Genomic DNA, 22,988 nt, shown 5'->3' on the forward strand with positions numbered 1-22,988 from the left:
TGCGAGGCAGAGGAAACTGATACACAGAGATGGAATAAACTGCCGGGCGGGCTGTGTGTATTAGTTACCAGCGACTAAACCACGGTTTCAGGTCATCAGCTGAGCCAGGGTTAATCTCGGGCGTTCCTGGTCGGGAACCTAAGAAAGACCAGCGCGGTGAGGGAGCGGGGAGAGCGACACTCCTCCCACCAGGCAACCCTTCCTCCCGGCGGCAGCGCGCGCGGTCCTCAGCGCCCAGGGAACCGGCGCCCGAGCGCGGAGCGACTTCCGGTGGGGAAGAGAAAGGGAAGACACCAGCGGAAGCGGGGAACGTGCTGTGTAATCCCTGAGCCGCGGAGGCGCTTGCGGCTTCTAAAATGCCGGATTACCTAGGTGCGGACCAGCGGAAAACCAAAGAGGAGGAGAAGGACGACAAGCCCATCCGAGGTGAGAGGACACGGGCTCGCCCTCGCACCCGGGAGCGGCGCGGGATCCCCGCCGCCTCGGTGCCCTGCCGGCCTTAGATCCGAGCGGAGATGGCGCTGGGCCGCAATCCGTCTGTCTGTCTGCCTGCCTCACGTCCGCCTCTTTACTCACGACAAGCTCTGGAGGCTTCCCCTGCTGGCTGACTTTGTTTTTTGTTTTTTGGGTTTTTTTGAATAGAATATTTTTTAGAGATTTATTTATTATTATAATTAAGTACACTGTAGTATTTTACCAGGCGCTGAGGTTCTGTATCTCGTGAAGCCTCGCAGGTCTTCAGAGGTGGCCAGCCCGGTGGGCTGTGACTTCTACCTCCCGGCCCTATCCCCTCCTTCCCAATTGTAGCAGCTTGGCTACAGATTGTCACTGTGTAGCGACAACCCTGAAACACGATGGCTCAAAATCGAGTCAGAAGAGATAAACTCTCATCTCTGCCCCTTGATTCCAGCCAAGAAATGAATTGCCATTTCCCTTTTTTTTTTTTCCCTAGGTATCTTTAACAAGACTCGAGTGTGTCTGTCATATTGTGTCTTGCTGTATATCAGCGTCTTGAACTTAGAGATTTCGTGATAGCAAGTGCTGTTCTCTCCCTATGCTTATTGTCCTATGTTGTGGCAGTACAATAACATAATTCTTGGTGGAGATTTCGAATGTTACAGTTTACAAATGATCCTGTTATATAACCTATCACATGGAAGTTACAGGCTAAATTCTAGAAGCAGGGGTGTCTTTATGCCAAATGACTCCTCACAGAGACGAGGCTTGTTGACATTTTTGTCACTCGGTGTATGATATGTGGTCAACATTTGGATGTAATCTTCGTCCCCACACCTTTTTCAGTTTTTCTCCAACTCTCCTCTTTCTTTGTTTTTGTTTTGTTTTTCCTTTTTTTTAGCTTTATCTTCATGCTTTGTTTTAAACTTCTTTTACCTTAAGAACTATTTTTCAGTGTTGCGGTGTCTCGCTCTTCCCTTTCTTAACAACTTCAACCTCTCCTAGCACCCATCCGTCACCATTTATGCTTCTTCACTTCTTCACTTCTTCATTTTTTTATCTTCACTGACTCTGCCAATTGCCTTAAAAGTGTTTTACACCATTGCGAGTTTCAGGTACTCCGGGCCTATTGGAAAACTTTGAAAGTTTGTATGTCATCTGCTTATACTAACCTATGTCTTTCTCTGGATGTGATATTTTGTAAAACTATTCAGATAATTTTGGAGTTCAAGTATGACTGAAGTGTGTTGGATTTTATGTGCACCTTATGATCTTTACAGAAACATTGTGAAGGTAAGGTTCTCTCAGTGTTAGACGATGAAATGAATGCTGAAGAATTAAATGCTTTGCCTGAGGTGACCTTGTAGAGATAGATGACTTATTTTTTACCTAGACATGAGGTTGCTGCAGTTTCAAGCCTCATGATCTTTTTTTATTATTATTATTATTTTCTTTATTTACATTTCAAATGCTATCCTGAAAGTTCCCTATACACCCCCCCCCCTTGCTCCCCTACCCACCCACTCCCACTACTTGGCCCTGGCCTTCCCCTGTGCTGTGTCTTATAAAGTTTACAAGACCAAGGGGCCTCTCTTCCCAATGATGGCCGATTAGGCCATCTTCTGCTACATATGCAGCTAGAGACACAAGCTCAGGGGGTACTGGTTAGTTCATGCTGTTGTTGCACCTACAGGGTTGCAGCCCCCTACAACTCCTTGGGTACTTTCTCTAGCTCCTCCATTGGGGGCCCTGTGTTCCATCCCATAGCTGACTGTGAGCATCCACTTCTGTGTTTGCTCATGATCTTTTGTCCCCTGTCTTGGTTCTGTGGCATCCTTTTGAATGGGAGTTTGATACCCTGGGATCACCTGACTCCTGGTGACTGTCATCCCAGTCTATTGATGCTTAGACTCAGGCCATTTTCACTTCTAAAGTGGTAAACTTCCCATCATACTTTATGCTCTTCCTTTTTAACTCTGGGAACTTCATTGTTTGATATCTCTCTCTGCTTATAGGCTATCCACATTATTCAAATCAGTTCACCTGGCCCCTCCTGCTGCTTATTGTGAATGTTGACCCCACTTGGCCAGAGTAGTCTCAGCCAAGCCTTTACCTCTTCTTCAAGCTCTCAGTTTGGCCCCTGTGCTCCTGGCTGATGGATGGCTTTTCTCCTTTTCCTCAAGAGTTCTCTTCTGGGTTACCTCTCACTCAGTTCTGCCTTAGAGGACTCAGTCCCAGTTTCTGTCAAATCTAACCTCATCCCTGTTCCTGGTCTTACCTCTCCTTCTCCCCTGGGACTTAGACTCTACTCCAGTGTGTGTTTCTATAGAATTTTCTCCTTTTGTTTCTCTAAATATACTAATATCTACTTTGTCTTAAAAGCATACATTTGAGAAAACCTATTATCTCTTTTCAATCAACAACCCATTTTCTTCATTGTCTCTTCTCCCTCCCTGCCTTCTTTCCTCTCTTTTTCTCCCCCTTCCTCCCCCTGTCCTTTCTTTCTCTCCTCCTCTCTCCCTCTTCCACTCCCTTCCTTTCTTCCTTTCTCTCCCTTCCTTTCCTTTCTCCTTGCCTAAACATCTGGAAGAATGAAGTCAGTATTAGGAGGACCTGGGTGTAAATCTTAGTGTTGGTTCTTACTAACTGGCCGTGTAATAGCAAAGACGTCACCTAAATGTTTTCTCCAGTGTGGTTTGGAAGCAGTCATGTATGTGGGATGAAGAATAGATCCATCTAATCGCTGTAGTTCCCACAGTGACTTTTGAACAGATGGTGACTTCTGTTGTCCTGACTGTCGGCTTACTAAGCTTCTCTAACTGAACTTTGTAGCTTGTCTTCTTTGCTGCTTCTCCTTCCTTCGTTGTGTCCTAGAGTAGTTTCTCCAGAATTTCTTCCATTCACATCTGGAACTGTCTCTTCTCATATGACTCTCAGTTAACGTTTTTTTCCCTCCCTCTCTAGTTTAGAAAGGTTTATTGGCTGGGTGTGGTGGCACGTGCCTTTAATCCCAGCACTCGGGAGGCAGAGGCAGGCGGATTTCTGAGTTCGGGGCCAACCTGGTCTACAGAGTGAGTTCCAGGACATCCAGGACTACACAGAGAAACCCTGTCTCGAAAAACAAAAAGAAAAAAAGAAAAAAGAAAGAAAGGTTTATTGTGGGAGGTGGCAAGCAGGAAAGACCAGCCCTTGGCAGCTGCTTTCCTTGAGGTCATTAGAAGGCTGCTTAGCTCCTCACGGATCCTCTTGGAGCATTCCCCACCTTCTTGATGAATTTGAGCTCCATTTGTTCTTGGAGACCTTGGAAGCATTTCATAAAGCCACACACTTCCTGGAGCATGGAATTTGTTGAGGCCCATGGCTGCTCCTATACAGTGGCAGCCAAGACCAGAAGGACAGGGTCACTTGGAACCCAGTTAATCTTTTTGACTTCATGTTGGTACTGAACTTGACTATCTGATTTCTCTGCCTTGACAGAGAAGTCTCTCAGCTTGTATTGACAATGGGACGTGCTGGTGCTAGGGATTCTTGAGATTGCCATTAGATTCTGAAATTGATAGGGCAAGTCATAGAACTTAGTTACGGTTGTGACGATGGCAAAGACAAAAGGGGGCAGTGGTGACTTCTGGAGGAAACCAGAAATAAGAATTGCACAGATGCTCCTGATTGTCTCAACAAGATGGCGTGGTGTAATAATTAATTATCAGTGTGGGAAGAGTGTGAGAGACTCAGTACCAGAACCCAGGAGTTTGGGGTTTTTGTTTTTACTGGGGGTTGGATAATTAGGCAGGTTTTGCTTTGCCCATACCGAAATTCCAGACTCTCAGAAGGAAAGTTGGTGTTATGCATAAGCTGTTATTTGTGCAAATAAATAGTTTTGGCACAGTGATTGACTCAGTTTTGGAATGTTCAAAACTCCCCAAGTCCAAGTTTTCAGACAGCAAGCAGGCCTCCAAGGGTAGCAGGCCAGCTGACTCTTTGTAGGTGAGAGATGCCAAGCTTAGGAAAATCGAAATGGGTTAAGGCGTCTCTCTCTGCTAACCAGTTTCTCCAGTTATTGTTTCTGTACGTTGAAGTTCCCAGGCACAGAGCCTGAGAATTTTTTGATTCTTCTCTTCCTTGACTCCCAATTTAACTCTGCTAATGTGTGCTAACGAGTGTACTGCAGATTCTTTGGGGCTTTTTTTTTTTTTTTTTCAGTACTAGGGATTAAAATTCCAGCTTTTTTCTTTTTTTCCAGACAGGGTTTTTCTGTGTAGTCTTAGCAGTTCTCATCTATAGACCAGGTTAGCCGCAGACTCAGATTCACCTGCCTCTGCCTCTTTAATAAAGTCGTGAACCATTACCGCCTGGCACTTCCAGCTTCTTACGTGCTAAGGCCGACTTTGTCTTATAATTTATACCACTGTGAGAGTCTTGTGACCCCGAATTGGCCTCATGTACTCCATTTTGATGCTTAGCCAGCCCTTCTTAAGGTATAGTTTTGTGGGGTTTTTTTTAGACAGAGTCTTTGCATGTAGCCTTGGCTGTCCTGGAACTTGCTCTGTAGACCAGTCTGAACTCACTGCTTACCTCTGCCTCCGGAGTGCTGGAATTAAGGCATGTACCACCACGCCCAGCTGAGATACAGTTTTACTATTAACACGTGCCCTGGTCCTGGCACTGGAGGACTGCATCTCCACTCCCATGTCCCTTTACTCTGACGAGAGTGCTGTTTCACCCAGGCTGCTCTGGTTGTGCACTCTCCCTCTGCTCAGGACGCTTCAAAAGAGCCCATCCTTCTCTATGGAAACCATCTTCCCGGATTGAAAAGTGTTTCTTTAAAATATGTACAGTAGATTTTAGAAATATTTGTTTATTGGTGCTTTGCCCGCATGTATGTATGTATGATACCTGTGTGCCTGGTACCTGCAGAGGCCAGAAGGCAGTGTCGCATGTGCTAGAACTAGAGTTGCAGATGGTTATGAGAGACTCACGTTGGCACTCGGAATCTAGCCTCAGTCCTCCAGAAGGAGAGACGGTGCTTTTAACCCCTAAGACATCCTGTCATCCCCATACAGGTGAATTTTGATGTTCATATATTCTATAAAGTCTTGTAAATGATGAATTTACTGAACCACTTCTTGTAAAAATAAATCTCACTTTACGGACACACACAGTGTATAGATTCTAATGCTACATCTAGAAACAACTGATCCTGGTAGGTAGTCATTATTTTTACATAAGTGATGTTACTTGCCTGAGGCTATCCCACTAACAGAGTCCAGAATTGGGATTAGTTTCTATCAGACTTGACTGAGCTTAACTCCTACCTGTCACATCACCTCTGTGTGAGACCCTTGAGACAGGATCACTTTCTGTCCATGCTCTTGAATACCCACAGAAGCACATAACTATTGACTTGGGGATCATAGTTAAATCTTAGTGACAAGGCAAATTCACAATGCACAGTGTACCATTAAAGAGTATAAACTATGTCTCATTTAGAGATAGATTTAATAATTTATAATACCAGATAACTACTGATAACATTTAGGTAATTACCATCTAGGACTTCTTCATATTTTTAAAACAGAGTTTCTTTATAAAGACAAATTATATGCATGGTCAATATTTTTAACCTTATTTGACTTAATACTTGAGTAGCTTTCTGTAAGAACTGTTGTAACATGTAGTTTGTACTACTCTGCTTCAAGCTCCTGGCAGACTATGCTACCAGCACTCTTGTGAGTATGCACACCCACCCCACAACCCCCACAACAGTACCAGCCTCTTCCAGGTTCCCTTGTATCTGTGGATGAAACACACACACACACACACACACACTAGCTTACTTTTGATATGCTTTTAGCTCAATGGCTGGGCACTTTTAAGCCTCCCTCAGCTAGTGTGCCCTTCCCTTCACTCCCAGCTCAACACCTCTAAATCTTCCTTCAGCATAATTGCTCAGCTACCTTCAGTCCTAGCTCAACACCTCTAAATCTGCCCTCAGCTTAGTTACCTGTCTAATCTCCCACCTGCAGTCCCAAGCCCAGTTGGGGAAGTGGCCAGTGGCTTCTCCCCCAGAGATCTCACATGTCTGGTGGCTCTCCTTCCAAAGCATGGTGAATCCTTTTTCCTCCTGCAGTCTTAGCCTGCCTGCAGGAACCTGGAAGTCTCGCCTCTTCTGCCCAGCCGTTGGCTCTAGCATCTTTATTGATCAATCAAGAACCAATTGGGGGAACAGGACCTTCCCATGTTTACAAGCAGAGTCCCAGTCAGAGCAACAGAACCACCCCCTACAAACTGTTGTCATGTTAATGGCTGCTTTGTGTTTCTGTCTTGTGTTTTGTTTTGTTTTTAATTTGGGTTTCCCTGGGTAACCCTGGCTGTCTTGGAACTTGGACTGTAGAGCAGGCTAGCCTTGAGCTCAGATTCTCCATCTCTGCCTCCCGAGTGCTGGGATTGAAGGCATTAGCCATTACCACCCAGCTGCTGCTCTGTATTTCATTGTATGAATGTAGCATGATTTTTTTTTTTTAAACCAAGATCCACAGTGGGTATGTTTTATTTGTGCAGTATATAAAGTATACAGAATGGTAATCTTGTGTGTAATTCATTCTCCCCTCGTCTTTCTCAGGTTTTGGAACTCCGTTAAAACATTTTGATTTGAACAGAAAGGGTGACCAGCTTCCCTCTCTTGTTGAACTTCATGTTAATTTTTGTTTCTGTTTTGTTTTAGCTCTGGATGAAGGGGATATTGCCTTGCTGAAAACTTATGTAAGTCTTTCAAATGGCTACAACATGAAGATGTTTTGTGTTTTTTTTTTTTAAAAAACAACCAACTTGTTTTTGTTTTGTCTTTCTAAACTGGTTAGAAAGGACTGTCGAAGAGCTCACACTAATTAAGAGGGATTCTCTGCCCCAAAGTTCCTGTCTAGATGACGGCAGAGTGTGTGTGCAGCATGCCTGACCTTGCTCCTGGTCTTTATACAACCTCTAATAATGAGGGCTAAAATATTGAAAGATATTTAAATGACTTGTGTAAATGTTCACTGTAATTAAAATGATAGTGACAAAATTAGATTTGGAATGGAAAATATAAGTGCATAGAAATAGGCTGCTTTCCGGCTAGGTGTGGTAGCTCTTGCCTCTCACCCAGCATGAAGGTGAGGCTAAGCCAGGGCTACTTAGTAAGGTGCGGATCGACTAAGTACAGGGTGAGCTCGTCAGCACATGCAGAAGCCGCTGCGTTAGGAGCATGTCTGAAATGTTCTCCCTCCTCTGGTCTCGCTCCTCAGGTTCTAATACAGTAAGGCTCGTCATATTGTTACTGCTAAAAGTTGTTTACGACATTAGCAAGCTGCTGATATTCATGTGTTCTAATTAAACTGATCTTTGTCACCTAGGGCCAGAGTACTTACTCAAGACAGATCAAGCAGGTTGAAGATGACATTCAACAACTTCTCAAAAAAATTAATGAGCTCACTGGTACGTATTTATCCCAACTTCTTTTCTTTACGTGAATTGTTCATTGTGCTAAAAAGAATGAAATATAAATTTGAAGTAAAATTTGAAGTTAAATTATGACTTCCAGATTTTAAAGGAAATTTGGCCACATTTAACACTCTTTTACTACATACTCTTTTACAACTATGTTTAATCCTTATGTAATTAAGTAACATCATCCTTTACACAAATAATTTTCTGCTGTTCAAAGCCTAGCTCAGTAAACTCTAATACATCAAAAATTTATATTGATTTAAAAATGTGATTCTTTTTTTCTTTAATCCAGTATGACTATTGTCTGGTTCTTGACATTTTCTTGAGAACTTAAATAGTGAAATCTTACAGTACAAGAAAAGAAAACAAAGCAAAACTCAAGTAGGCATTACCTTTTTGGTCTGATTGCTTTTGGGTGGGGCTATGGTAATGATTCTGTTTGAAAGCATTAGGCAGTGCCAGGAGGCAGCTTGATCCCTGTGATGTGCAGAAAGGTAGCACTCGTACTGTATGTGTAATGCCTAGAAACCAGGGATGCTGCTAAGCATCCTACAAAATGTACAGAGCAGTCCCTGGGGAGGGAGTTACTCACTCCAAATGCCAGTAGTGTTGAGGAAGTTAGTCTTAGGGTCGTGTGCCACGTTTGCTGAATTGTGTCATGGTTCCCTTTGTAGGTATTAAAGAGTCTGACACTGGGTTGGCACCTCCAGCCCTCTGGGATTTGGCTGCAGACAAACAAACACTTCAGAGTGAACAGCCGTTACAGGTTGCAAGGTATGCACAATGCTCTTTAGGGATTTATTTTTATTCCTAAGCACATTTTAGAGTTTGGGACTAATGCAGTACTTTAAAGAATTTTTTTGCTTCACATTTCATAAATAAAGCTTTCTACAAGCATCTTGAATTAAAATTCTTTATCTTAAGTAGTTACTAAAATATGTGAAGTTGTGATCATATAAAAGTGAAGATGCTCAGAAAGTACAGAGGACAGTGTGCAAACCTCAATTCTCACAGTGCTGTGATCCTTCCAGTCCTCTTACATGCATCTTCATATATGTGACAGCATGCACAGAAGGAATCTTGAGTCCTTCTATTTTTTTATTGCATGTATTTATTGTGTGAGAGCACTGTCATGTGCACAGTGTGGGTCTCGGAGTCAGAAGGTAACTTTTAGGAGTCCTCCCCATTACTGTGTAGATTCTGGGGAGCCCCTACAACCTGCTGGGCCATCTTACCAGCTCCTTGAGGTTTTTTTTGTTTGTTTCTTTGTTTGATTTTTGTTTTTGAGACAGGATTTCTCTGTGTAGCCCTGGCTATCCTGGAACTTGTTTTGTAGACCAGGCTGGCCTTGAACTCAGAGATCTGCCTGCCTCTGCCTCCCGAGTGCTGGCATTAAAGGCGTGTGCCACCACAAATGGCTGATGTGTTTCGTTTTTGAGTCTGCCTTGCAAATATAGCTCTGATGGCCTAGAGCTATGTATGTGGATGAGGTTGACTTGAAGTTTGTGTCCTGAATGCTGGGATTACAAACCTGCTATGCCATGTCTCTGCCCAGGCCCAGCTCCATCCCTTTTGGTGGATCCGTTCTGTTCTGGAGTGTTTTCTTATTGGCACTGAGTGTGAGGCTATTCTCACACTTGCCACTGATCTTTAGACATGGCTTCCTTAAGTCTTTTTTTTTTTTTTTTTTTAAGATTTATTTATTTATTATATGTAAGTACACTGTAGCTGTCTTCAGACACTCCAGAAGAGGGAGTCAGATCTTGTTACCGATGGTTGTGAGCCACCATGCAGTTGCTGGGATTTGAACTCCGGACCTTTGGAAGAGCAATTGGGTGCTTTACCCACTGAGCCATCTCACCAGCCCAGGCTTCCTTAAGTCTTTGATGATAACTTGTGATACTTAAAGTTGCTGTTTAATGAGACTAGCACCTCAGCTACCTGAGGGACAGTTTCTATGGATGATTTATTTTTTCTATCCCAGGGCCATGATTTCTTGCTTCTTTTGATGTGTTATACGTTTTCTGGGGTGTGGTTCAGTAATGGCTGTTGGCCCTGGATGAAAAAACAGTAACTGGCATTGTAATCCATCAGCTCTGGAAGTGAGGACCCTTCCCCAGTGTTGGGTTGCTTACTCTTGGTGCTTGCTGGTATTTTTTAAGGGTGTTTGTTTGTTTGTTTTTTGTCAGCCTCTTGTTTTGCTCAACTGATGATAAGTAGTAATTGTGGTTGACTGCTTTTCTTAGATTCCCTGCTGATATTTACCAACTAAGCTTGGGGTCAGCTCTGACAAAAGACAGGCTCTGAGTAGCAGCAGGCTTGGTGGACACACGATAGTCCTTTGAGTTTGGACTCCGAGGAGTGCTGAACACATCCTGCCCCTCTAGCAGTCAGGCGTCTGGGTTTCCGGGGTCCACTGTTGTGAGGCAGGTGGGCCTCAGGTTTCCTACACACCTGCAGAGAGGTGGAAGAGACGAGTGAACTGCACTAAGATTCTTTTGTCCTTACTGAGAGTCAGCCAATTTTTAATTTACCCTTTTATTTTTAATGTTTTTTTTTTTAAGATTTATTTATTATTATATCTAAGTACATTGTAGGTATCTTCAGATGCACCAGAAGAGGGCGACAGATCTCATTACGGATGATTGTGAGCCACCATGTGGTTGCTGGGATTTGAACTCAGGACCTTTGGAAGAGCAGTCAGTGCTCTTACCCACTGAGCCATCTCTCCAGCCCATTTTTAATGGTTTTTTTTTTTTGTTTTTCAAGACAGGGTTTCTCTGTATAGCCTTGGCTGTCCTGGAACTCACTTTGTAGACCAGGCTGGCCTTGAACTCAGAAATCCGCCTGCCTCTGCCTCCCGAGTGCTGGGATTAAAGGCGTGCACCACCATGCATTAACTCTAATGGGATACCACACCATGTGTTTAGAGGTCAGAGAAAATTTTGTGGGAATTGATTCTTTTCACTGGATGGGTTTTAAAAAGTAAATCAAAGTTAGATCATTAAGCTCGGCAACAAGTGCCACTTTTTACCAAAAAAAAAAAGGAAAAAAAATCTTTATATTGTTATAGTCCATTAGTGATTTTCAGGGTTCCAAAATACTGTTTTTTTTGTTGTTGTTTTTTTTTCCTGACTAGTTCTGCTAGCATTCTTACTGCTTTTAAGTAAGGATAGGCTGTTGAAGGTCCTTATTCAGCCATATTGTAAGTCAAAGTTTCTGTATATATACTTCTTTCTTTTTTTAAAGATAGAATCTCACTCTGTAGCCTAGGCTGGTCTCAAATTTGTAGTGATTCTCCTGCCTCTGTACTTGGATACACATGGCATTACATTGTAACTTTTACCAGATCTCTCAGAGAGTGAATATTTTCAGATTAAAAATCACAACAAAAATGGATTTAAGACACATGGCTATCCTCTTACAGGGAAAATGAAAAGGGAAGCTACTTAAGACAAAAAGGTGTCTTGATAATTAAGGGACATGAAGAAGAAAGTCACACTTGAGAACCACTAATGGTACTTGTGGGTTTAGTTTTTCTGGGGGAGGGTATTATCTGAAATTTTTATGGCCTAACTAAGTCTGAGAGGCTCCTGGGGGCTGGGCAGAAGGGTCTTGAGCAGTGGCCCTGCGTCTGCAGTTTTGGTCTGCACTTGTTCCTTATTGCCCTGCCTGCCCTGGGAGGAGTCCGCTAACACGAACTCACCGTCAGTGGTTTGGGTTCCTTACTCTCATGAAGCCTTTTGCTGTGGTAGATGTACAAAGATAATCAACGCTGATTCCGAGGACCCAAAATACATCATCAATGTGAAGCAGTTTGCCAAGTTCGTGGTGGATCTCAGTGATCAGGTAGCACCTACTGACATCGAAGAAGGGATGAGAGTTGGGTAAGTTGGCACCGTGCCTTCACTTGGAATGAGAAAACAGTGCTGTAGAGTACTAAGGGCTGGTGCAAGCCACAATCTTTCCTCCTCTGTGAGCTGCGTGGCCTCACACCAGCGTAGCCTTCCCATGCCCACCATTTTGTCTTGTACATGGCTTGATGTGTCCCAATTAAGGACGCTCAGCTAAGGTGGAGATGGCACTGCCCGAGAGCAGTTAATGAGGAGTGACTGGATGTCTGTAGAATTCCTAATAAGTCACTCTGTATAACTTTTCCTCTTTGTAACCTCTGGGACAATATCTCTTTTGCTTACTTATAATTTGGTTTTAAAGATAAACACTAGCTAGAAAAAGTCCTCTGAAAACTTAAAGAGCATCTCTTTTGTTTTTATTTTTACTTCTGTAGTGTGGACAGAAATAAATACCAAATTCACATTCCACTACCTCCTAAGATTGACCCAACAGTTACCATGATGCAGGTAAGAAACTTGGGGGAAGGGACTGGCATGACTTTAATATAATTGCAAGCCAGGCGTAGTGCTCCTGTCTGTAACACCAGCATTTGGAAGGCTCAGGCAGACGGATTGCCACAAATTAAAGGCAGCCTGGGCAACATAGTGAGTTTGAGGCTAGCCTGGGCTACAAAGTGAAAGCCTAGTTCATAAAAACAAAGCCCTCCACACAAAAAAATCAGTTGTATCTATTCCAAAAAAGTTTGAAGCTTTTAAGCAGTTACTGGAGCTTATGCCCCAAAAAGTTACCAAAAAATTAAAAGATATTTGAGAAGTCTTTATCAGTAATTGTCACTTGGTTGTCATGGTATTAAGCCTCCTGTGGAGGATCTGGTCTGCTACTCAAAAGCCTATGACTATGTTGTATAATCTTTCTCTTAGGTGGAAGAAAAACCCGACGTCACATACAGTGATGTTGGTGGCTGTAAGGAACAGATTGAGAAACTGCGAGAAGTAGTTGAAACCCCTCTGCTCCATGTAAGTAGCTGAGTGTCTTGCAGCAACTTTGTGTAAAGACCTGGCAGCCTTCTGTGCAGTGAGTGCTTGTGTGCACTGCTTGTGTTCCCACAGCTAATGAAAGCTTGTGACATGGTGGAGGTGGGAAAAGATGGTAAACTTCAGACGGGAACACACAAAAAGAATTGAGTAGCCAGGTGTCTTACCAGACAGATCTGCTACTTAGATTGATAAAGGAAATGAGGAGTGGCCAGTAGTACTATCTAAGTATGTTACTGTTGTTATATATAGAAGAAAATGGTTGTTCCAGTGACATGAAGAGAAAAATGTTAAGCCTTAGAGGACAGGAATATACCATACCTGAAAATTGATTTCTTAGGCATCGTAATTATTTAAAATGAAAATAGTGGTTAAGGCTGGATAATTAAAGCATCTTTAAAAGTCATTTAGATATATTGATATGATTTTGGTATAGATATTATACCTGAGAATAAATGAAAGTATTTTCGATCAAGCATGCAAATTATAGATCTAAATTGTTTCTGTATATTATTTTTTATCTTTATTGTACAAAATTTGTGTCTGTCACAGCCAGAGAGGTTTGTTAACCTTGGAATTGAGCCTCCAAAGGGTGTACTGCTGTTTGGGCCACCAGGCACAGGCAAGACACTCTGTGCTAGGGCAGTTGCCAATCGGACTGATGCTTGCTTCATTCGAGTTATTGGGTCAGAGCTCGTACAGAAATACGTTGGCGAGGTAAAGTGAATTTGTCAAAATTACGGCATTTATTGTTCTGTGAGAGATGTGTGATATTTGCATAAAATTAAGCAATAATTCCAGTGAGCTGGATGTAAAGTGAATAAAATTTTAATTTAAAATTAAATTGAAAATAATAATTCTAATGTAGGCTGCTTCTTAAATTTTTGAGCAATGTTTCCGCCCCAGAATAGAATTTAGTGTAGTTTTGGTATGTGAAGTAAAAAAAAAACTCAGAAATGCTGGGTAAATGAAATTTTATCTCAGGGACAGTATTCTGTAGTTTAATGAGAAAAAAAACATGGATTGTCTTTATGTGTGAGCATGGGTATCTATCTATCTATACACACTGTCTAGCTAAATATATATAGCTATGTATATATATATATCTAAAACATACTGTTTAATATGCTTATGGATTATCAGAAGGGCTACCTGTCTAGTATGTATTTTAATTTAATATTTTGTTCAAAGCTTAATCAAATTCAGTATTCAGTAATTCCAAGTGACAGATGAAATACTTCTGTTACCTCAAGTTTTGTTTTGTTTTGTTTTGTTTTGTTTTTGGTTTTTTGAGACAGGGTTTCTCTGTATAGCCCTGGCTGTCCTGGAACTCATTCTGTAGACCAGGCTGGCCTCGAACTCAGAAATCCGCNGGGTTTCTCTGTATAGCCCTGGCTGTCCTGGAACTCATTCTGTAGACCAGGCTGGCCTCGAACTCAGAAATCCGCCTGCCTCTGCCTCCCAAGTGCAGGGATTAAAGGTGTGCGCCACCACGCCCGGCTGTTACCTCAAGTTTTATTGCTCTTACTTCACATAGAATGTTAATTTCACACCTTCTTGTCTGAACCTTGGTGCTGTTTAGTAGTCAGGAAAGTTATGTAATATTGTTGAAGCTAGCAGTATTAATTTGGTAATACAGGTAGCAAACCAGGGGGTTGTTGTTCTGTTTTGTTTTGTTTTGAGACAGGGTTTCTGTGTGTATCCCTGCCTGTCCTGGAACTCTCTGTACCAAGCCAGCCATGAGCTCAGACATCCACCTGCCTCTGCCTCTTGAGTGCTGGAATTAAAGACATGAGCCACGCTGCCTGGCTCAAACTTGTTATTTTTTAAATAACTGATAATGATTGAGAATGCTGTTAGAAAAAGTATGCAATATATTTATTATACTTTAAAAGATTTTGAAACGAACTCTGTAATAACCAAATTTTCTTATTAGGGAGCTCGAATGGTCCGTGAGCTTTTTGAAATGGCCAGGACAAAAAAAGCCTGCCTCATTTTCTTTGATGAAATTGATGCCATTGGAGGTATGAATGATATTTTATTGATTTTAGTTACTTTTTAGTGTGTGTGGTTAAAAGACAACCTATGGGAGTCAATTCTCTCCTACCATGTGGGTACCAGGGATCAAATTCAGGTTATCAGGCTGGGTGACAGGCACCTTTGCCCCTGAGCCATCTCTTTGCCCCTGAATGGTATTTTAAAGAATTATGTAGGCTAGGGCTGGCCCTGAACCACAGAGATTGTATTGAAAGATATGTGTTGATTCTGCCGTCTGCTGCTTTGGTAGTGTTTGACATTTCTCAGCACTCATTGGCTTCGCTACTATCCTGGCATTGTTTGCTTTTCTGTACTGTAGCCTCTTAGATATGCTTGTTCAAAAACTTCCTTTCAGTGTGCTTTGGGGAACTGAGCCATACATTCTTTAAAGTCACCTTTGTCATGGAACGCTTTCTATTTAGTTCTTTAGTCTTCATCATCTCAGTAGCAGACCCTGTCTTTCAATATTATTAGAGAGGAGAGGCTGCATTAGCAGATAGTGGGGAACATGACTCTTAGGCCACAGAGACCCTGCAAAGCAGGCCAAGGTATGTTCTTTGGGAATAGAAAATGAAATGTGGAAAAGAAAAGGGTGACTGGGGCAAGGGATGGTAAGAGCAAGAACAGCCAAGCTGGCTGGCTTGATTGACATTGGGATGGCCTAAGGCGGAATGCATGTTGGGGAGATACAGGAGGAAGAGTAAGAACACAGTCAGGCTGACAGTGCAAGTCTAGGGTCTCTTTCAGTACTCTTAGGCTGAGGAGGGATGTAGGCCAGGAGACCTGGATTCAGAGTGGAGGTGTGCCTACCTGAGTCTTGGGAGCTCCTTGGTTGTGGCTGTTCTAGTCTTCTCTTTCCAGATGTTAGGTTACAGATGCTGTTCCACTCTGTGTGCATTGCTTCAGCATATGCAGTCTCAGGTGCCCCAATGCCAGCTGCATCCCTCAGGGTTCCTCAGTGCAAATGCTAGCCCCTCCTCATTCCCAGTGCCCCAGGAGCTGATTAGAGTCTACGTCAACATTCCCCATTCCCCTGGAGACCAGGTTTTCAGCTTGCTGAATGCTACACAGATCTGATTCAAAGTTTAATTTCCACAAGCTTAGCAGTATTCTTTTGACTAGGTTTCAGCATATAGTCAGTACTGTGACACTTGCTGAATTTCCCAAAATGTGGTTCATAGGGGCTCTTGGGCTGCCGTGCCACCAACATAGTATAAGTCTTTTTCAAATGCTGTCTAGCTTTGTCGGTTGCCTTGTCTGAGTACCAGTAACGAGGGCTTTTCTCCTTGCCTCCTGCTAATGCTGTTGCTGCCCTGGGTATGGTTTTTTTTTTGTTGTTGTTTTTTGTTTTTTTTTACCTGTTTAGAATGTCTGATAGTCGTTTTTATTTTAAATTATGTGTATAGGCAAGTATGTGCATGTGTGAGTGTAGTGTCTTCAGAGGCCAGAAGAGAGCACCATATTCCTGTGGAGCTGGAGTTACAGGCACTGTGACTGGCACCCAGATTGTAGGAAAGTGACTGGAGGGCAGGGCAGAGGTGTTTTCTGCAAGAGCAGTATATGCTCTTAACCCTGGCACCATCTCTCCAACCCAGGAGAGTTTGTCTGATGCCTCAGAACTGGAGTTGCAGACAGTGTGAGCCCTCTGTAAGGCTTAGGAATGGAATTGGGGTCCTCTGCAAGAACAGCCAGCTCTCCTAACTGCTGAGCCAGCTCTATTCTCCTAATATTCTTTGGATAGCTGTTTTCTAGCTTTCCCCAGATTATTATTACCTGGAGACTCTAACCAAGGTAATAGCTGCCATTTAAAACTCTCCCAGCAGAAGTGTTCTTGATTAATTTGCAAAACAAATTTTCCTTAAGGGGTAACTTTAATGATGCTTTTTAAAAAAAAAAAATAAGTAAACTCATGGTAAATTCTTACCTCCTCCTCCCCCTTCTTTCTCTCTCTCTCTCTCTCTCTCTCTCTCTCTCTCTCTCCCTCTCTCCTCCTCCTCCTCCTCCTCCTCCTCCTCCTCCTTCCTCCTTCTCTTCTTCCTTCCTTCCTTCTTTCTTCTTCCTCCTCTTCTCCTTCCTTCTTCCTCCTTCTTCCTCCTCCTCCTCCTCTTTTGTTTTTTCAAGACAGGGTTTTTCTGTGTAGCCTTGACTAGCCAGGAACTCACTCTGTACACCAGGCTGGCCTCAAACTTAAGAGTTCTACCTGCCTCCCAAGTGCTGGGATTAAAGGCGTGTGCCACCACTGCACAGCTTATGGTTAATTCTTTCTAAAGCAAACATTTGTTGAGATTCAAACCAGGCAAAATTCCAGCCCTGAGCAAGGGAAGTGGACACAAGGTCTCCTCCCTTCCCAAGAAGCAGTTTGCAGTTGGTGCCTGCAGGGAAAGGAGCTCTCACTATTCTCCAGTGGGGTGTCACAGTTTCTATCAACCTCAGCCAAGGCAGGCCTCGGCCAACACAAAACAAACTGGGTTTTGTCTGCTTTCCATTTCATGTTGTTTTGCTTTGAAATAGTTTGCTTTGCAATTAGTTTTATAACCTCACAGTAGGTTGTGCACTTGGCTGTAAGGGAAGGCTGTGAGCCGGGTGTGGCGCCTTCAGGTCCTGAGTAGAGATGCTCACAGTGGTCATGAGCTGCTTCTCTGCCTTCTCCTCAGGGGCTCGGTTTGACGATGGCGCTGGGGGTGACAATGAGGTGCAGAGAACCATGCTGGAGCTCATCAATCAGCTGGACGGTTTTGATCCTCGAGGCAACATCAAGGTGCTCATGGCCACTAACCGCCCTGACACTCTGGACCCAGCGCTCATGAGGCCAGGGAGGCTGGACAGGAAGATTGAGTTCAGCTTACCTGACTTGGAGGTTAGAAAGAACTTAATTTTAGAAAAGAAAATTCTTCAACTTTTGTCTTTTTATTTGTCTTTTTATACATTTTCATTTTAATATATGTGAATTCCTTAATTTTTAGGGTCGAACACACATCTTTAAGATTCACGCTCGCTCAATGAGTGTGGAAAGAGACATTCGATTTGAGCTGTTAGCCCGCCTGTGTCCAAACAGTACTGGTGAGTGGCAGGCAGACGCCTTGGTTCCCATCAGTCTTGGGGGCTGCTGTAATTAACGTCGTGTTTTCTCTCTGTCGAACAGGAGCGGAGATCAGAAGTGTTTGCACAGAAGCTGGTATGTTTGCAATCCGAGCACGGAGAAAGATTGCTACAGAGAAGGACTTCTTAGAAGCTGTAAATAAAGTCATCAAGTCTTACGCCAAATTCAGCGCCACTCCCCGCTATATGACATACAATTGAGCCCCAGGGCTTTGAGTGAAAGAACTTCCTGTGCTTTCGTAACTTGTTGCCACCGCACAAAAATAAAAGATTTAAAAACTGTGTCAGTGCTTCCAGATCACTGTTCCCTACGGTGCAGTGTTAGCCAGAATTCCGGGGCACTTCATCTGGAGGACTGATGCATGAGCACTCTTAGCCCACCAGTAACCCTCACCATGCTGTGCTGGCTGGCACTGCGCATGGGTCGTCCATCAGTGTAGATCCTCAGGAGGTGCAAAAGTCCACATGTCAGGCTCCATTACCTGTTCTGACCTCTGCTACCATCAAAACACTTCATATGGGTGTGTGGCACATGCATCACGGTGGGGTTTTCCCATAGTAAGGGGTTTTTGAAGTAAGGTTTTGGCCAAACTGAGTTGCCTTGTTTGTGGTACTGTACACTGAATTTTTGAATGCTAGACAAACACCCTACCACTGAACAATAGCCCTCGAGTGGGCTGAATGGTTTTTAAAGTTGAAGCATTCATTGTTCCCATTTGACCAGTTCCAAATCAGTCTAGAATTGATGATTTTAATGAACAGTGGAATGTCAAGCAGGGCCAAGTGTGAGGATTTCGGAAATTCAGAACTTCATAAATTTAGAGAAAAATTACTTCCTTAGTGGTAAAATTCTGATTAAACTCACCTGTACTTTTAATTACTTTTAATTTATTTCGAGGCAGGGTCTTTCTAGGAGCCCTGGCTGACTTGGAACTCACCATGTAGATCAGGCTGGTCTTGAACTCAGACCTGCCTGCCTTTGTTTCTGCCTCCCAAGTGCTTGGACTAGAGGCATGTGCCTTCTTGTGGTTGAGTGTAATTTTTAAAAGCTCATTTTTGCACTGGAGAGATGGTTCAGCTGTTAAGAGCACTGACTGCTCTTCCAGAAGTCCTGAGTTCAAATCCGAGCACCCACATGGTGGCTCACAACCATCTGTAATGGGATCCAAAGTCCTCTTGTGTATCTAAAGACAGTGACAGTGTACTCACATACATTAAAAATATCTCTCTCTCTTTTTTTTTTTTTTTTTTTGGTTTTTCGAGACAGGGTTTTTCTGTATAGCCCTGGCTGTCCTGGAACTCACTTTGTAGACCAGGCTGGCCTCGAACTCAGAAATCCGCCTGCCTCTGCCTCCCAAGTGCTGGGATTAAAGGCGTGCGCCACCATGGCCGGCCATAAAAATATATCTTAAAAAAAAAAAACCACAAAACAAAAACAACCAAACTCATTTCACCTTTGCCCAGGCAGGACCACATAAACCACCTTCGCCCTCCCAGCGTCCTCCTGCTCCTCCCAGCTTAGCTCTGAAAACGGCTACTACCAACCCCTCTCCCAGCTTGCAGGGGAGCTGCGGCCCTAGAACTGCTTCCTGCGCTTTGGCCAATCTGGCTTCCTTTTTTATTCCTCTGAGCTAGTTCTGCCAGCGGCCAGCTACCACCTTTCCTGGAATGGTTGCAATCATGCTCCCAACCCCTCCTGCAATATCAACCCTGGGAAAGCCAGGAGTAGCTGTCTGCACTCCCACCCCCTCCTCCCAGCTTTTCCTTTGTTCCTCCCGGCTAGCTCTGCCAAGCTGCCAGCTACCACCCGGTTCTCTCTCGGCCCACCTATGCTCCCCAGAAGAATAACACTGACAGCTTTATTATCTTAGAACTTGCCAGATAATACAATTGAGGAGCACAGAATCTCCTGCCCTGATGTTATCAGCCAGCCTATATTAGCCACCCTGTTTCGACTTTAATAAGATAGAGTTCTTGCTAGTGAGGCTCATGGATCCCCAAATCTGCCCAGCTTTTAATGGATTCTTATGGGCCAGACTGGGGTCATCATTTTTTACACAGCAAATTCTTTATGAGATGAGCTGTCTCCACAGCCCATAAATCTTACCCTCAATATTGACACAAAAGCACAATAAACAGTATTTTTATTGAAGTATAATTTTCACAAATAAATTGCTAAATACCAAGAGACTGTGTACATTTTTAAGTCAGAAGAAAAAGGAGACCAGAGAAAAGTTGCTGTGTTACACTGAAAAATTAAGCTTAGAGTTTTCAAGTAGAAAGAGCCTTTTGTTTGTAAAATATACTGATTTTTTTTATTAGAAAAAGTATTTTTTCTAACCCTGCTCTAGTCTTGCTTGAGGTATGAAATAGAACAAACCATTATGAAGTTACACTCACAGGAGAGTAAATTCAGGTCGGTGGCTGGAGAAGAGTGTCATTAAAGTGTTCAAACTTGATTCTGTCCAAGTCAGTATACACCCGTGGTGTGGTATACAGTGCTAACTTTTGACAGTTTTGCTAGTGGGTTTGAGGGGTTTATTTTAGTTGGCTATGTATTTGGAGAATTAGATAATACATTATCAGTTCTCAAACTTTTATCTCAAAACATTGTCAAGAATCAGTATACTGAATCCTATAAAAGTATTCCTGAAACACTTAAAAAAAAAAACAAAAGCAGCATTTTGCACTCAGAAGCATACAGGCTCAAGAGAGTTATTTGTTTGTTTGTTTTTTAAGAACTTAAATTGATTTACTCTCTTTAACAAGATAGGCCTTTCCCATCTATCACAGACCCTTCTTTGGTCCCCACATAAGGGCACCTTACCACCACCACCATCAAATAGAAAGCACAATTTCTATCATTTCTCTGGTTGCTACCCTTCGTGCACACAAGAAGCCAGGCTCGTCTCCTCAGAATTCTCACTGGCTGGCGTGTGCCTCATTTCTCTCTATTACACAGGAGGAGATTGCATGGAATAGAGAGCTTAGACACCGAAAACTACAAAATGAGCAGCTCCCAGGCCTTGGATACGGTCCATACTGTCGACTATTTTCTGGATTCCACTCCAGAGGCCGTTGGCTGTTAGGATCCCACCATCCACTGAACTGCTAACCGGATTACATAGATTCATGAAGTGTACTATGTAGGATTTGAGAGCAAGGATTTCTTTATGAGACATTCCTGAGAACAACTTTCTTGTACTGCCATGAATCAAGGCTGGCTTAAGTCTTAAGTCCTGTATCTGTCATCCATAATACCCACTTTTCAGTTTTACTTTTTACTCTGTGTGTGTGTGTGTGTGTGTGTGTGTGTGTGTACACGTGAAGGCTCGAGGATCCCTGGGAGAGGTCGGTACTTCACCATGTTGGTCCTGGGGACTGGACTTCAGTCTTTGGGTTTGGCTTACACCTACCCATTGAGCCAACTTGCCAGCCTTATAATATGACTTGGATAAGGGTGCAAAAGCATAGTAAGATATACAATAGTGGTTTTTAAGGTCCACAGAAAGGCAGCTTATACATTGACTTTTTGCAAGAGAAGAAAGAGTTAAGATTTTAAAAATAGTCAAGAAAATTTCCATGTGAAAAAATTCTGAGTATTTGGATATATTTACATATAGATGGAGTGTTAAACATTTAACATTTTTCAGATGCATAATAAAACAAAGCTACATTTTTCAACCCTGTGAAACATGTGTTTTTTTTTTTAATGTACATGATAGGATTCTACTAAAATAAATTTAAATGGAAGAAATTGAACAAAATATAAGCAGGTAAGATGTAGAATAAATGTCCTTTGGTGACCTGTTTATTGGCCAATAGGAGTAGAAACTGTTGCTAAGGAATACACAGTTCAGTGTTTTTGTAATATTGTTTAAAGCTTTAAACTCTACTTAAATTCCCAAAGTGCTGTAGGCCCTTTTATCAAGGCTTCTATGAGTTTAAGTCTGTATCTATGTGCTCTTTCAGAAGGCAGTCTGTCAGAATGCAAATGTATCTGGTCTTGTGCGTGATGCCTGCAAAGAAGTGCCTGGATGTGAATCTGTTTCATGCAGGCCAGGGTAGGAAGGAAGTGGTCTACTTTGAATCATTAGTGAAGTTATTAAGAAACTAATATAATTCTACTGGTATCTGGCAACATCTTCATGGAAACTGATGTAAAGTGACAACAGGCATGGCAAACAGCAACAAAGTCACAATGACAAATTCTTAAAGACAACTCTTAGCTGGGCATGGTGGCCCAGGCCTCTTACTCTAGCGCTGATCATCCTCGGCTACACAGTGAGTTCTAGAGACCCTTCAAAACCAAAACATACACACACACACACACACACACACACACACACACACACACACCAAACAAAACCCCAATAACTCCTAAGCAGAAACAGCTTCAGACAGGTTGCCCTGTGCTTTGATTTATCGTAAATAAACTGATGATAAAAAGAACTTCAAGAGATAGGCAGTGGTGGTGCATGCCGCTAGTCCCAACACCAGTGGAGAGATCTCTGTGAGTTCCAGGCCAGCCAGGGTTACACAGAGAAACTCCGTCTCACCGAAAGGCCAAAATGAAATTAGCCTAAAGGCCCTCCTTAGCCTTTACACATTAACTATAAAGAGCGCGAGAGAAGCTTTGTACTGGTGGAGTGATGAGCCACAGGAAGCTATCCAGCTATGTCTAGGAGGCTAGCTCTCTTAAAGACTGTATTTTTAAGGCTACTTCACAATCAACAACAAAAGCAAAACAGGTAGTGAAGCTCAGTGGCCAGAGTTGTGACATTTTGAGTACCAAAAAGAGCACAATGTTATAAAGCACATTAAGACCATCAAGTCCCCAAGTCTAACGTGACAAGTAAGTGGACACGGAACATTCAGCCTGCCTTGCCTGTCAGATCTGTGTTTAGGACTGTACTGGCTGGTTGTATGTCAACTTGACACAGGCTGGAGTTATCACAGAGAAAGGAGCTTCAGTTGGGGAAATGCCTCCATGAGATCCAGCTGTAAGGCATTTTCTCAACTAGT

The 22,988-nt window shown here is 42.9% G+C and overlaps 1 protein-coding gene and 1 pseudogene across 1 annotated transcript; both read left to right on the plus strand.

Annotated features, from left to right (window-relative positions):
- Positions 1–192: 192 nt before the first annotated feature.
- Psmc2 (proteasome 26S subunit, ATPase 2) lies at positions 193–18,247 on the plus strand. Its single transcript, XM_021191873.2, has 12 exons — positions 193–426; positions 7,178–7,215; positions 7,845–7,926; positions 8,613–8,712; positions 11,694–11,825; positions 12,227–12,299; positions 12,714–12,809; positions 13,380–13,544; positions 14,764–14,851; positions 17,519–17,721; positions 17,828–17,924; positions 18,007–18,247. Exons 1-12 carry the CDS (start codon positions 357–359, stop codon positions 18,162–18,164), a joined length of 1,302 nt encoding a protein of 433 aa, XP_021047532.1. The 5' UTR covers positions 193–356; the 3' UTR covers positions 18,165–18,247.
- A 3,731-nt stretch (positions 18,248–21,978) lies between these two features.
- LOC110316167 overlaps positions 21,979–22,988 on the plus strand; it is a 2,957-nt pseudogene continuing 1,947 nt past the window's right edge.

Source organism: Mus pahari, chromosome 2, assembly GCF_900095145.1.
Source record: "Mus pahari chromosome 2, PAHARI_EIJ_v1.1, whole genome shotgun sequence".
NCBI classification, from domain to species: Eukaryota; Metazoa; Chordata; class Mammalia; order Rodentia; family Muridae; genus Mus; species Mus pahari.

Coding starts and splice junctions, on each gene's coding strand:
- Psmc2 (XM_021191873.2), top strand. CDS start 357: ATGCCGGATTACCTAGGTGCGGACCAGCGGAAAACCAAAGAGGAGGAG. Junction 14,852..17,518: donor TGAAATTGATGCCATTGGAG/GTATGAATGATA, acceptor CCTTCTCCTCAG/GGGCTCGGTTTGACGATGGC. Junction 17,925..18,006: donor CCTGTGTCCAAACAGTACTG/GTGAGTGGCAGG, acceptor TCTGTCGAACAG/GAGCGGAGATCAGAAGTGTT.